Genomic DNA, 15,636 nt, shown 5'->3' with positions numbered 1-15,636 from the left:
ACCACATGTGATTTTTCCAAACATTGCTTGTCCCAAACATTATGGAGGGCACTGTATGTCAGGGACAAGCAGAGGGCAGGATGTGTGGACAATGGGTGCTGCTTGAGCCCCGGCCTTTGCTGACGTCACTGCCACACACGCACGAAGCTCGGCTTCAGGAGGTGGTTACCAGCAGGCAGCGATGCAGTGGATGCAAAGGGGGCGTCACAGTGGCGCAGGGGAGCAGCGCAGTTGCGCAGTGGTAGAGTTACTGCCTCACAGCGCCGGAGACCCGGGTTCCATCCTGACAACGGGTGCTGTCTGTACGCAGTTTCTGCGTTCTCCCCGTGACCGGCATGGCTTTTTCTCCGAGATCTTCAGTTTCCTCCCACGCTCCAAAGACGTACAAGTTTGTAGGTTAATTGGCTTGGTGTAAATGCAAAAAAAATGTCCCTAGTGTGTGTAGGATAGGGTTAGTGTGAGGGGATCACTGGTCGGCACAGTGGGCCGAAGGGCCTCTTTCCATGCTGTATCTCTAAACTAAACTAAACAACAATTGCCCATCCATTGGCACTGACAAAGTGCACTTTAACCACATGTGATTTTTTTTCTATTACAAATCTCAAATTGTGGTGTACAAACAAAAATAAATAAATGATGGGTCTTTGTCCCAAACATTATGTATATATATATATAAACATATATATATATATATATATATATATATATATATATATAAACATAGCACAAAAAGTAAAGAAATTTGTGTTTGGTAGATTATTTCTTTGTTGTAACAATGCTTCTTGGCAATAAATCTTATACCGTTTGAAAACCTGTTTATTTCCCTTTTAAATGGTGCCACATTTGTAAGGAACATGCATTTGTGGGATGAGCAGCAGAGCTGAGTATATGGGTTGCGCCCATGAAAAATTTGCCAAATCTTCTCTGCCAATGCCAAACAGCTTATTCTGCTGTTGCTATTGACTCTTGTTTTGAGCTTCTGATACCCCCAGGTGCTGACAATCAGGTGCCTGATTGGCACCTGATTGGCAGCATCTGTGAGCATGGGCCCTGCTACAGTGGTCAGTAGGTGTCTGCTCCAAGAATCGGCATGCCACGTTTGACTGATCTGGATAGGGCCCGTGCGATAGGGCAACTTCAAGCTGGTGTTCCGCAAAACCAAGTTGCGGCATTATTTGGAGTGAGCCCTAGTACCATCTCCAAAGTGAAGGCCAAGTTCCATATAACGGGGGATGTCAGAGACAGGCCGCGAAGTGGGCGTCCCAAGAAGACGACACCCGAAGAAGACCGTTTCCTCACCCTGTCAGCACTTAGGAACCGTAGGCTGTCTTCTACAGATTTGAAGTCAAGGTTTGCAGGACGATATGGCCGATGGCTCTCTGCCCAGACAATTCGGAACAGACTGCACGCAGCCGATCTCCGGTCTCATAGGGCTGCCAGGAGGCCTGCCATGACTGCCCTTCACCGTCAGGCCCGTTTGCGCTGGTGTCGGCAACACGTGCACTGGAACCTGAACATGTGGAGGAACGTTATGTTCAGCGATGAGTCCAGATTCTGCCTACGGCAGTTGGATCATAGGGTCAAAGTGTGGAGAAGACGCGGAGAATGCTATGCTGATTGCTGCACTGATAGAGTAACATCTTTTGGTGGAGGCAGTGTGATGGTGTGGAGCGGCATCTCCCTCACTGGAAAAACGAGGCTTGTCATCATTGGAGGCAATCTCAATGCAGAGAGATATTGAGATGAGATTCTGCAACCAGTGGCAATCCCATATCTCCACAGTCTGGGACCGAACTCTATCCTCCAAGATGACAATGCTCGCCTCCACAGAGCAGGGTTTCTCAGAGACTACCTCCAGAATTTGGGAGTGGAGAGGATGGAATGGCCTGCCAGCAGTCCTGACCTCAACCCCATTGAACACTGTATGAGATACACATAAAAACAAGCAAACAATAATAGTGCAAAAAGACAAAAGGTGCTGGCGGAACTCAGCGGGTCTGGCAGCATCAGAGAGAGAATGGGCAGATGATGTTCCTTCAGATGAGTCTGAAGAAGAGACCCAACCTAAAATGTCATCTGTCTATTCCCACCCAGATGCTGTCTAACCCGCTGAGTTCCTCCAACACTTTGCGTTTAATTCAAGGTTTCAAAGTCTGCAGTTTTTTGTGTTGCCATTTTGGATATTCGGAGACTGCAGGAAGAGAAATGTTTCTCTTACTTTGATTTACAGAAAATCAAGAGCAACATTAAATTGGCCTTCAAATGCAAAAAGTTATACAGTTTTTGTTCTGATGTTTACATTATTTCGCATATTAAATTTCAACAACTCTGTTACAAACTTGACAAAGTCAACTCTTCCAAAATTTGCTGCAATGTTATCTTATCAAACTTATCAGGGCATTATGCTGGTCATAGAATAAAATCTTGTATCTTGGTGAAAATGCAGTCAATTGTTGTATTTAGTGGACCAGAGAGGGGAACAAGCAAGCAGGCCATTAAAATGGAGACACAAGGAACTGCAGATGCTGAAATCTTGAGCAAAGTACAAAATGCTGGAGGAACTCTGTAGGTCAGGCAGCATCTGTGGAGGGAATGGATTCTTTTTCAATGTGTCTGAAGAAAAACTCATGAAAAGTTGCCTGTCCATTCTGAAGAAGGGTCTTGACCCGAAACATTACCTAGTCCTTCTCTCCAGAGATGTTACCTGTCCCGCTGAGTTACTCCAGCTTTTTGTGTCTATCTTCGGTTTAAATCAGCATCTGCAGTTCCTTCCTACACATTTTTTCCCCTCCACAGATGCTGCCTGATCCCTGAATTCCACCAGCACTTTGCAGTCATTAAACTTCATTATGTATAAGATCAAACTTCTTTTTTGAGTGCATACATATTATATTTTAGAAAGATAGACACAAAATGCTGGAGTACCTCAATGGGTCAGACAGAATCTTTGGAGAAAAGGAATAGGTGACGTTTCGGGTCAAGACCCTTCTTCAGTATACAAGTATTCAAGTTCTTCAAATATTATAAATACTTGTTTGCAAATAACTTATTCAATTAAGCATGTATAAAAGAAAGCAAAAATTGCCAAAATTATATAAATGGGGAAATTTACTTAAAATTACAGTAAAATTATTTTTATTAGGATCTTTGAAGAAATGGTGTAATAAATTTATGTGGAAAATGAAATGTAATTAAAAAATAGAATGATGTCTACACCCTGCACAATGAACAGACATATCTATTTTTATAGTTTGCATATAAATTCTCGTGTTTTAGTTTGTAAGGAGGATACTTATCTAATTTTCTTTGGTGTAGAGCAGAAAGGGAAGCTTGTTTAATAATCACAAGAAAATCTGTCCATTAGTCGTGGAACAAATTCTCTGAAGGCTACAACTTCACCAGTCACAAGGCCATGACAAGACCAGCTCTAACTGAGGCCGTATTATCATTTGATTCATTTTCATGTGATCGATTTTTTTTTGTAATAAGACCCACAAAGGTTACTTTCCTGCAAGACACGAAGAAGGGTCTCAACCCAAAATGTCACCCATTCCTTCTCTCCAGAGTCCCGCTGAGTACCCCAGCCGTTTGTATCTATCTTCGTGGTAGTTTAGTTTCAAGATGCAGCGCAGAAACAGGCCCTTCGGCCCACCGAGTCCGTGCCGACCAGCGATCGCCGTACACTATCCTACATACACACAATGGACAAACACAAATGTAACCAAATTAACCGTCAAACCACTACGTCTTTGGAGTGTGGGAGGAAACCAGAGCATTTATCAAAGTAATAAATGGTCATCGGTTTGAAGCCTTCACCTGTGTCTACAAATCTACTGTGTCTACTGTAGTTCTTCTCTCACTCCTCCTCCCCCACAGAGAGCAAGGATAGAGTTCCCCTAATCATTTTTGAAATGATTTTAATGCTGAGGCTCTATTAGGTGCTGGTCAGACCGCATTTGGAATATTGGGAGCAATTTTGGGCACCATATCTGAGGAAAGATATGCTGCCTCTGGAGAGGGTCCAGAGGAAGTTTACAAGAATGATCCCAGGAATGAGTGGGTTAACCTATGCTGAGCGTTTGTCGGCACTGGGCCTGTACTCGCTGGGGTTTAGAAGAATGAGGGGGGACCTCATTGAAACCAACAGAATAGTGAAATGCCTGGATAGAGTGGATGTGGATAGAGTGGATGTGGAGAGGATGTTTCCACTAGTGGGAGAGGCTAGGGTGAGAGGTTACAGCCTCAGAATTAAAGGACTTTTTTTAGGATGGAGATGAGGAGAAATTTCTTTAGTCACAGGGTGGTGAATCTGTGGAATTCTTTGCCACAGAAGGCTGTGGAGGCCGTCAGTAGATATTTTTAAGGGAGATAGATTATTGATTAGTACGGGTGTCAGAGGTTTTGGGGAGAAGGCAGGAGAATGGGGTTAAGAGGGAGAGATAGATCAGCCATGATTGAATGGCGGAGTAGACTTGATGGGCTGAATGGCCTAATTCTACTAACACTTATGACCTTATCACCTGATGTCCTAATCATGTTCATAATAAGTTCATGTTTTTGGAGCAGAATTTGGACATTTGGCCCATCAAGTCTACTCTGCCATTCAATCATGGCTGATTTATCTTTCCCTCTAACCCCATTCTCCTGCATTCTCCCCATAACCCCTGACATCCTTACTATTCAAGAACCTATTAATCTCCACCTTAAAAATACCCATTGATTTGGCCTCCACAGACTTCTCTGGCAATGAAAGAGAAGCAGTTAACATATTATTTTCACGACCCTTCATCAGAACTGAGGAAGAGAAAAGAAGTTGTCTGAAAGTTGTCGGGCGGCATGGTGGCACAGCGGTAGAGTTGCTGCCTTACAGCGCCAGAGGCCCGGGCTCCATCCTGACTACGGGTGCTGCCTGTATGTTTGTATACTCTCCCAGTGACCTGCGTGGGTTTCCCCCGGGTGCTCTGGTTTCCTTCCACATTAGAAAGACGCGCATGTTTGTAGGTTAATTGGAGTGGTAAAATTGTAAATTGTCCCAAGTGTGTGTGGGATAGTGTTAGAGTGCGGGGATTGCTTGTCAGCGTGTAGCCGGTGGGCTGAAGGGCCTGTTTCCGCGCTATATCTCTAAAGTTAGCGTAGGTAGCAGAGAAAGTGGAGAGGATGATGGGAAGGTCAAAGGACATTTCCCTGACGGGGTGAATGAATGGGCAGTTCAGCTCCTTTGTGTAACGTGCTGCTAATGTTGTCTAGCCTGTGTAACGTCGTGTGATCTGGTCAGGGGATTGTAGCAGTTCCACAAAGTGACAGTTGCCCTAATGTGGTGGTGAACTATCGCAAACATGCGATTACTTTCTTTAATTCTGCCTTTACTAATGCCAGGGTTGCGTTGAAGTGACTTTGCAGTTTGTAGCACGTTTAATCTATTTGATTGATTGAAGGGGTTTGAAGAAGGGTCTTGACCCAAAATCTCGCCCATTCCTTCCCTCCAGAGATGCTGCCCATCCCGCTGAGTTACTCCAGTATTTTGTGTCTCTCTTGATTGATTGAGTGATTGATACTTTATTGTCAACTTGTCCTTGGTACAGTGATTTTTTTTGTTATGCATAGAGTACACGTATGCAAAGAGTGGGAGTAAACGGCACCGGAAAGTTCCAAAAGTATTCAATGTAGTCCCGATATTCCCGATGGTCCCTCTTCCTTCTCTCTCCCCATGCTGGGTCCCTCTTTGTTCTCGGTGGCACATTCTCGACCGACCGCCGGGACCCACACGGGTAGGTTTGCCAACTTTCTCACTCCCAAATAAGGGACAAAAGGTGACGTCACCGTCCCGCGCCCCGCGTGACCTCACCCAGCCAGCGGCCACGTGCTCCCGCTCCACTCGGGCCAGGAGGCGGGTTGCTAAGCAACCTCCGTTAGGCGGTGCCTGGGCCTTCAGACCTACATTGTCTGTACCTACACTGTCCGGGCCTACAGTGTCCGGGCCTACAGCGCCCTGGCCTACAGCGCCTCCCGGGCCTAATACGGGACAAGGGCGGTCCCCTGCTGGACAAATCATTTTGCCCAAAATACAGGATGTCCCGGCTAATACGGGACAGTTGGCAACCCTACACACGGGCGACGGCTCTCCGAAGGCCCTCTTCGCTGTGTTTAAATCACACTGTTCCCATTACTTTGAGTAATTTGCTCACTATTTCCCAACTCTTTGGCAAATTTGACCCGTTGGAACATCTTAAGTGTATATCTAATTCAATGTGTTTTTTATATATGTTTGCCCAAAAAGTGTAATATTAGGGATTCACTATGTTGAGAGGCAGGACTCGGTGTCAAAGTGGTGTTGCTATTTGGAGCGTTGCTGAGAGACGTGAAGTCATGCATGCAATTTATCACATGCATAGCTTTGCAATTCCGACAGATAGTTGTGTTTGATTTCTGTCCGTGTACACAATATAATGGCTTACAGTGTGCGCAGCCACAGAATGCACTCATTTAAAGGTGAATCTGCTCTCAGATCATTTTGGATCTCGACCTTTAAAACATGAGAACACTTGATTGTAAGATAGGTTGCCAAAAATGTTAAACATTAACTTTTCCATTTCTGAAATCCCTCTTTTCGACTAATATGAAAGCTTAACACTGCCCTGGAAAATCAACTGAGATCAGTTTTTGCAGTACTGTGAGAATTCTCTATTATTCTTAAATGATGTAGTTGTCACTTTAGTTTCAGTTTAGTTTATTGTCACGTGTATCAAGGTGCTGGGCACCATGCCCCATCTGCACTAGTCTCATCTGCGTGCGTTTGGTCCACATCCCTCTAACCTGTCCTATCCATGTACCTACCCATATGTTTCTTAAAAGTTGCGATAGTACCTACGAGTTAGTTGAATTGTCACGTGTACCGAGGTACAGTGAAAAGCTTTTTGTTGCGTGCTATCCAGTCAGCGGAAAGACTATATATGATTGCAATCAAACTGTCCATAGTGTACAGATTTTTTGTTTAGATTTAGAGATACAGCGCAGAAACAGGCCTTTCGTCCCACCGGGTCCGCGCCGCCCAGCGATAGATAGATAGATAGATAGATAGATAGCTTTATTTGTCATCCAATATTGGACGAAATTCGGTCACCCACAGTCCAACAATAAAAGCATTAAATAGGCATTCAAATTACACAACCCCAAAAACCCCCAAAACACAGTCCAACAATAAAAGCATTAAATAGGCATTAAAATTACCCAACCCCAAAAACACACAAAAAAAGAAACATCCATCAAAGAAACATCCATCACAGTGAGTCTCCTCCAGTCCTCTCCTCACTGTGATGGAAGGCCACAATGTCTTTCCCTTCTCCTGCCGTCCTCGCCCGCAGTCAGGTTGTTGTGGTTGCAGGCCGCGCCGGACGGTCCGCAGCAGGCCGAGCCTAAGGCGAGTCGCAGCCGCTCCCGCAGCCGCTCCCGCAGCCTCCGAAGACGGCCGGCTCCGCCGATGATAAGTCCGATCCGGGGCGGGCGAACACGCTGCTGCTGTTGCTGCACGTCGGGGCGGTCGTGGCTCCCGACATTGAAGCCCCCGCGCAGCAGAGAAATATCCCGCGGCATATCTTAGGCCGCGCCGGACGGTGAAATGTCCTCGACCCAAGCCCCGCGATCCGGGGCGGGTGAACACGCTGCCGCTGCCGGAGCTCCCGATGTCGGCATCCACGCGGCCCGAGCCTAAGGCGAGTCGCAGCTGCTCCCGCAGCCTCCGAAGACGGCCGGCTCCGGTGATGGTAAGTCCGATCCGCGGGCTCTGCGAACCAGAGCCCTGGAGGCCGCCAGCTCCAGGAGTTGGGCCGATGGTAGGCCGCAGCAGGAACTGAGACACGGCCCAGAACACAAAGGTCGGGTCTCCGTTCGGAAGGGACACATATTTACAATGTTACAGTTCCCCCTCCCCCCCACATACACACATAGTACACGAACACAAAAACACGACATCACAACTACAATTAAGACAAAAAAAACCAACAAAAACACAAAGACAAATGGACCGCAGGTGAGCCGCAGCTGCTAGGGCAGCGCCGCCATTTTGCATTAGTCCCCGCACATTAACAATATCCTACACCCACTAGGGACAATTTTTACATTTGCCCAGCCAATTAACCTACATACCTGTACGTCTTTGGAGTGTGGGAGGAAACCGAAGATCTCGGAGAAAACCCACGCAGGTCACGGGGAGAACGTACAAACTCCGTACAGACAGCACCCATAGTCAGGATCGAACCTGAGTCTCCGGCGCTGCATTCGCTGTAAGGCAGCAACTCTACCGCTGCGCCCCCGTACCGCCGGGGTACAGGATAAAGGGAATAATACTTAGTGCAAGATAAAGTCCAGTAAAGTCCGATTAAAGTTAGCCCAAGTGTCTCCAGTGAGGTAGATAGATGGTGGGTCAATGTGTGTCTTGTTTTTATTCATTTTCTTTTTTTGTTACTTTTACAGCATGGCTGGACCAAAGGTTATATAACTTGGGTACTTCTACTGAATTTAGTTGTACTTTGAGGCAGAAGGTTGATAGATTTTCTCTGTGGAGACGCTAATAATTGCAGGTGCTGGAATCTTTAGCAAAAAAGAAACTAACGGAGGAACTCAGCAGGTCAGGATGAGGTCAGGTCAGGCCCGCACACTAAAACCATCTCTGTGGAGGGAGATGGACGGACGACGTCTCGGGTCGGGACATTTCTTCAAACTGAAGAAGTGGAGTGGAGGGGAGATAGCTGGGAGAAAGAGGTGAGGGCAAGAGCTGGGTGCAGTAACGAGGGATCTGTGTAGGAGGAACTGCAGATGCTGGTTTACACCGAAGATAGACAAAAAAACGCTGGAGTAACTCAGCAGGTCAGGCAGCATCTCTGGAGAAAAGGAATAGGTGATGTTTTGGGTCGGAACCCTTGGACTCTATTCCTTCTCTCCAGATATGCTGCCTGGCCCGCTGAGTTGCTCCAGCATTTTTTGTCTATTTTTGGTGTAAGCCAGCACCTGCAGTTCCTTCCTACACATGGGGTGTAGATGAATCGGACTTTGTACTTATTTCTCCATTGCAGTTTCATCCTCTCCTTACTACTTCCCTTTTATGACTAATACAATGTACAAGTGAATATTCTAATCTTTCACTGATCTGATGGGATGTTTATGAGAGTGATCTCGAGTGGCAAAAACTTGTATTTTCCTCAAAAGGACCTGAAGAAGGATCTTGACTCGAAACGTCACCCATTCCTTCTCTCCAGAGATGCTGGCTGATTACTCCAGCATTTTGTGACTGCCTTTTATTTTCCCTTTTGCCCTCAAAGTACTGACACTTGACTCAGACTCACCTCTGATGCATGCCAGCACTTGGTGTAAACGAGACGTTACCCACATTATACCGGCTACCATTTATATTTCAGTTTTTGTTGGGAATGACTAAACTGCCTTTAAATCTTTTTATTTCACAAAATTCTGGAGTAACTCAGCAGGTCAGGCAGCATCTCAGGAGAGAAGGAATTGGTTTTTTTGCGGGACAAAGGATATAGGTGGAGACAGGAAGATAGAGGGAGAACTGAGAAGGGGGAGGGGAATAGATGGACAGAGGAACTATCTAAAGTTGGAAAAGTCGATGTTCATACCGCTGGGCTGCAAGCTGCCCAGGCGAAATATGAGGTGCTGTTCCTCCAATTTCCGGTGGGCCTCATTATGGCACTGGAGGATAAAAATCTTTTAATATTTATTTCCTTACAGAAACCAGCAAATATCCTTGTAATGGGCGAAGGAGCAGAGCGGGGGCGTGTGAAAATAGGTAACTATTATTATTTCACACATGGTGCTGTTTATTTTCTCTGCTGTATAGTCTGAAGGATTTGGAGTTTTGTTTTAGGCAAGTGCTTGTCAATGAACGTAATGTAAGCTTTTCAATCATGTGCACCAGTCTCCCCACATTAAACAAAGTCACGCACAGGCGTCCGACCCTGTGGAGAGGACAGTCATACTCGCTTCGAATGACCGCGGTCACTGGAAGCGAGTGTGACTGTCCTCTCCACCGGGTCGGACGCCTGTGTGTGACTTTGTTTAACGTGGGGAGACTGGTGCACAGACAGCCACCACACGGTCCTTGACAGATCTGGGTCAGGATCCAGTGGCATGGAGTCCAAGACGACCGGGGACCATTTTCTGCTGCAGCCTTCATCCATCCGCCTTCCCAGCCGTTGTGACGCTCCACTAAAGTCAGCCGTCATCCTCCCTCCGCCTGTTCCACCATTGAGGTCTTGGTTGGATTGCTCTTTGTCAGGGACCTCCCCCTCGACCTTACCGCCATGGGTGACCCTACCAGGAGCGTAGCTCCAGACGGCATCGCTCTCAGGATCTCAGGACCACACAAGCTTCTCCACCTAACAAGGTGACAATCCACGCTTTTCAATAAGCAGCACTAGAAATGCCTGGATTTTCTCTGATCCCTTTCCTCGAGATAGCCAGTTGAGGTGATGTAAATTACAAACAAACCAAAGTGAAACCATGCAAATGTACTCAGAGTGGAATCACAAGGAACTGCAGATGCTGAAACCTTGGAGCAAAGTGCAAAGTGCTGAAGGAACTCAGCGGGTCAAGCAGCCTCTCTGGACAAGAGTTGAGGAAAGAAGAGGTGTCCTGACCCAAAAAGTCATGTGTCCATCCCCTCCACAGATACTGCCTGACCCACTGAGTTCCTCCGGCACTTTGTGTTCTGCTTAAACCTACCCAGAAACTGGAAGACCCGGTTTATGGCCTGCAAACAGATCGCGTTTAAAGCTAACTCCCATTTAGGTCCTTTCATTAATGATGCAATATTGCCAAAACTGTGCTTAGGTAATAAACAGACAGAAACAAAGTGCTAAAATGGGACTTGCACAATTCCTGATGGAATTTGACATGGGAAACATTGTGGTACTGTGCTGCCCTGTTTTGCTATGCGGAGTCCTGAGACAGTGGCCATATTTCCAAGTAAAAATCATCAATCATTAAATTGAATCAGGCACCTGATGATTGATGTTAATGAACATGAGCTTCACCGATCAGCCAAAACATTATGACCACTGACTGGCAAAGTTAATAACATTGATTTTCTTGTTACAATGGCAAGGGGTGGGATATATTAGGCAGCAAGTGAACAGTCAGTTCTTGATGTGTTGGATGCTGGAGAAATGGGCAGGAGTAAAGACCCGAGCGACTTTGACAAGGGCCAAATTGTTATGGCCAGACGACTGGGTCAGAGCATCTCTGAAACGGCAAGGCTTGTGGGGTGCTCCCGGTCAGCAGTGGTGAGTACCTACTGACAGTGGTCCGAGGAAGGACAAACCACAAACCAGCGACAGACAGGGTGTTGGGCGCCCAAGGCTCATCGATGTGCGAGGGCAACGAAGGCTATCCCGTCTGGTCCGAACCGACAGAAGGTCGACTGTGGCACAAGTCACAGAGAATTTTAATGGTGGTCACGGGAGGAATGTGTCACAATACACAGTGCATCGCACCCTGCTGCGTATGGGGCTGCACACGGAGGACCAACAGCATATTAGGCAGGTGGGCATAATGTTTTGGCTCATCAGGTCATAATGTTTTGGCTGATCGGTGTATTCTTAGTATCAGATGCAAACCCATGTAATGCCACCATTATTCACTTAATGCCACCATTTTTCGTTTGGTCACTATAAATACATCATCCATTACCCTTGCATTTTCTATCAACATGTTTTTAAAATTATTGTATCATTGGTATTTTACGTGAGATCATATCTTGTCAATTTTCCATTTCCTCTTCAATAAAAAATAGAGTTAGCAGGAAAGAGTTGGGCCTCTGACATGTTTCCTGGTTTCCTTTGATCACTTTAGACTTTACTTTAAACTTTAGAGATACAGTGTTGAAACAGGCCCTTCGGCCCACCAAGTCCATGTTGACCAGAGATCACATCGTACACTAACACTATCCTACACACAAGGGACTATTTAAAATTTCACCGAAGCCAATTAATCTACAAACCCTTGCATCTTTGGAGTGTGGGAGGAAACTAGAGCACCTGGAGAAAACCCACTCGGTCACGGGGAGAACGTACAAACTCTGTCGAGACAGCACCAGTAGTCAGGATCGAACGCGGGCCTCTGGCGCTGTGAGGCAACAACTCTACCAATGCGCCACCGTGCCGGCCTGATGTGACAGTACTGTTTTGAACAAAATTGAATAAGTTCCAGGTGGATCATTCCTTTGATTTACCGAGGAAAGCCACAGGTAACTTCAGCAAAAAGGAGGTGCTACGCTGCAGGACGGCACGGTGGCACAGTGGTAGAGTTGCTGCCTTACAGCGAATGCAGCGCCGGAGACTCAGGTTCGATCCTGACTATGGGCGCTGTCTGTACGGAGTTTGTACGTTCTCCCCGTGACCTGCGTGGGTTATCCCCTAGATCTTCGGTTTCCTCCAACACTCCAAAGACATACAGGTATGTAGGTTAATTGGCTGGGCAAAATGTAAAAAATTGTCCCTAGTGTGTGTAGGATAGTATTAATGTGCGGGGATCGCTGGGCGGTGCGGACCCGGTGGGCCGAAGGGCCTGTTTCCGCGCTGTATCTCTAAATTTAAAATCCAAATGCTGCCGATGAACCACGCCGAGGGATTGATATAAACCCCAGCCCCTGGCCCGGAATGCACCGTAGTAGAGAACGACTACCGCCAATGTCTGTATATTCTCATCCTTGAATCCTTGTCTTTAGCACAGCTTCCTTGATAATGAAACGTTACTCCCTTATCATGTATCTACACACTGTAAATGGCTCGATTGTAATCATGTATTGTCTTTCCGCTGACTGGATAGCACGCAACAAAAGCTTTTCACTGTACCTCGGCACACGTGACATGAAATGACACTGTCCATCTTCACCAGCCAACAATGGGCCATTATGGACTCCACCCCTCCTGAGGTGATCTGTTGCTGGCCCTCTTTTGTTCTGGCCTTTCTCTATCAGTCTGACAAGGTTCCGCATGGTAGGCTGCTCTGGAAGGTTAGATCGCATGGGATCCAAGGAGAGATAGCTGAATGGATAGCAAATTGCCTCCATGGAAGGAAGCAGAGGGGAAGGTTGCTTCTCAGACTGGAGGCCTGTGACTAGTGGTGTGCCTCAGGGCTCGGTGCTGGGCCCGTTACTGTTTGTCATCTACATCAATGATTTGGATGAGGACATACAGGCCAAGATTAGTGAGTTTGCTAATGATGCAAAAGTGGATGGTTTTGCAGGTAGTGAAGATGGTTGTGAAAAATTGCAGCAGGATCTGGATCGATTGGCCAGGTGGTCTGAGGCATGGTTCCTTGAAGATGGAGTCTCAGGTAGCCAAGGTGGTCAAAAAGGCTTTTGGCACATTGGCCTTCATCAGTCAGAGTATTGAGTATTGAGTTGTATAAGACGTTGATGAGGCCGCATTTAGAGCTTTGTGTTCATTTCTGTGCACCATATGATAGGAAAGCCGGAAAGAGTACAAAGAAGATTTACGAGGATCTTGCCAGGACTCGAGCGTCTGAGCTAAAGGCAGAGGTTGAATATCATATCATATCATATCATATCATATCATATATATACAGCCGGAAACAGGCCTTTTCGGCCCTCCAAGTCCGTGCCGCCCAGTGATCCCCGTACATTAACACTATCCTACACCCACTAGGGACAATTTTTACATTTACCCAGCCAATTAACCTACATACCTGTACGTCTTTGGAGTGTGGGAGGAAACCGAAGATCTCGGAGAAAACCCACGCAGGTCACGGGGAGAACGTACAAACTCCTTACAGTGCAGCACCCGTAGTCAGGATCGAACCTGAGTCTCCGGCGCTGCATTCGCTGTAAAGCAGCAACTCTACCGCTGCGCTACCGTGCCGCCCCGTAGGCTGGGACTCTATTCCTTGGAGTGCAGGAGGATGAGGGGTGATCTTATAGAGACCTCAGAATAAAAGGAGATGAAGAGGAATTTCTTTAGTCAGATACTGAGTGGTGAATTTGTGGAATTCATTGCTACAGACGACTGTGTAGGCCAAGACATTGGGTATTTAAAAGACGGAGATTGACAGATTCTTGATTAGTACGGGTGTCAGGAGTTATGGGGAGAAGCCAGGAGAATGGTGTTGACAATAGACAATAGACAATAGGTGCAGGAGGAGGCCATTCGGCCCTTCGAGCCAGAACCGCCATTCAATGTGATCATGGCTGATCATTCTCAATCAGTACCCCGTTCCTGCCTTCTCCCCATACCCCCTGACTCCGCTATCCTTAAGAGCTCTATCCAGCTCTCTCTTGAATGCATTCAGAGAATTGGCCTCCACTGCCTTCTGAGGCAGAGAATTCCACAGATTCACAACTCTCTGACTGAAAAAGTTTTTCCTCATCTCAGTTCTAAATGGCCTACCCCTTATTCTTAAACTGTGCCCCTTTGTTCTGGACTCCCCCAACATTGGGAACATGTTTCCTGCCTCTAACGTGTCCAACCCCTTAATAATCTTATACGTTTCGATAAGATCTCCTCTCATCCTTCTAAATTCCAGTGTATACAAGCCTAGTCGCTCCAGTCTTTCAACATATGATAGTCCCGCCATTCCGGGAATTAACCTAGTAAACCCACGCTGCACGCCCTCAATAGCAAGAATATCCTTCCTCAAATTTGGAGACCAAAACTGCACACAGTACTCCAGGTGCGGTCTCACTGGGGCCCTGTAGAGAGGGAGAGATAGATCAGCCATGATTGAATGGCGGAGTAGACTTGATGGGCCGAATGGCCTAATTCTGCTCTCATGATAGGAACATGAATGATCAGGTAGATCTTGTGTGAGTAATGTGACTGAAATCTGTCTGAAGAAGGGTCTCGACCCAAAATGTCACCCATTCCCTCTCTCCTAGATGCTGCCTGACCTGCTGAGTTACTCCAGCACTTTGTGATACCTTCGATTTGTACCAGCAGATGCTGGTACAAATCAAAGGTATTTATTCACAAAATGCTGTAGTAACTCAGCAGGTGAGGCAGCATCTCAGGAGAGATGGAATGGGCGACGTTTCGGGTCAAGACCCTTCCCCAGACCTACACAATGTGATCACTTTGATCAGTTAATAATTCTACCAATTATTGGGAAATATTAATTTGCATTCATGTTGTAAATAATAGCACGTGCTATTCCTTCCTTTGTTTGGGAGTTAAATGGGTAAGTTAACCAAAGCTAGTCTTTTACAGAAAGCAAAAGTAAGGACATATATCAACATTCCATTTGTACTATCCACATAAAGATAAATACAGATATTTGTCTTTCTTTCTTTCTTCTTTCGTACGTCAACTACAACAATCAAAAGTGGCAATTGGTGCTTCAGAGTACCGTAGTTGAGGCCTTGCTGCAAATGTTGCCAGTTGCGTAGAATTACCCAGGGTGAACGACGAGGATGTAAAGCATCTCCCACCCCACAGATATTTGTAATATCTGCATTCCATTGTAGCGCAAGGATGTGAAAAGTATGAGTCCAATGGGTGATCACTGCTTTCATGTCAAAACTAAGGTGTTAAAACGATTATGTTCCTTTACTTTTTACACCATGTTGATATGTTACAATGCATTGATGATAATTTGTATAAAGAGATCTGC

At 46.3% G+C, this 15,636-nt stretch overlaps 1 protein-coding gene across 1 annotated transcript in view; it reads left to right on the top strand.

Moving 5' to 3' along the window:
• The window catches only part of cdk19 (cyclin dependent kinase 19), a 150,783-nt gene that overhangs the window by 63,849 nt on the left and 71,298 nt on the right, over positions 1-15,636 (top strand). The window contains exon 5 of the mRNA XM_078400264.1: positions 9,742-9,799. Coding sequence (XP_078256390.1) covers positions 9,742-9,799 — 58 coding nt within the window. The remainder of the gene's footprint in view (positions 1-9,741; positions 9,800-15,636) is intronic.

The sequence above is a fragment of the Rhinoraja longicauda genome, chromosome 5, assembly GCF_053455715.1.
Source record: "Rhinoraja longicauda isolate Sanriku21f chromosome 5, sRhiLon1.1, whole genome shotgun sequence".
NCBI classification, from domain to species: domain Eukaryota; kingdom Metazoa; phylum Chordata; class Chondrichthyes; order Rajiformes; family Arhynchobatidae; genus Rhinoraja; species Rhinoraja longicauda.
Note: the sequence above shows the minus strand (reverse complement) of the source record. Positions and strands in the feature narration are given on the sequence as shown.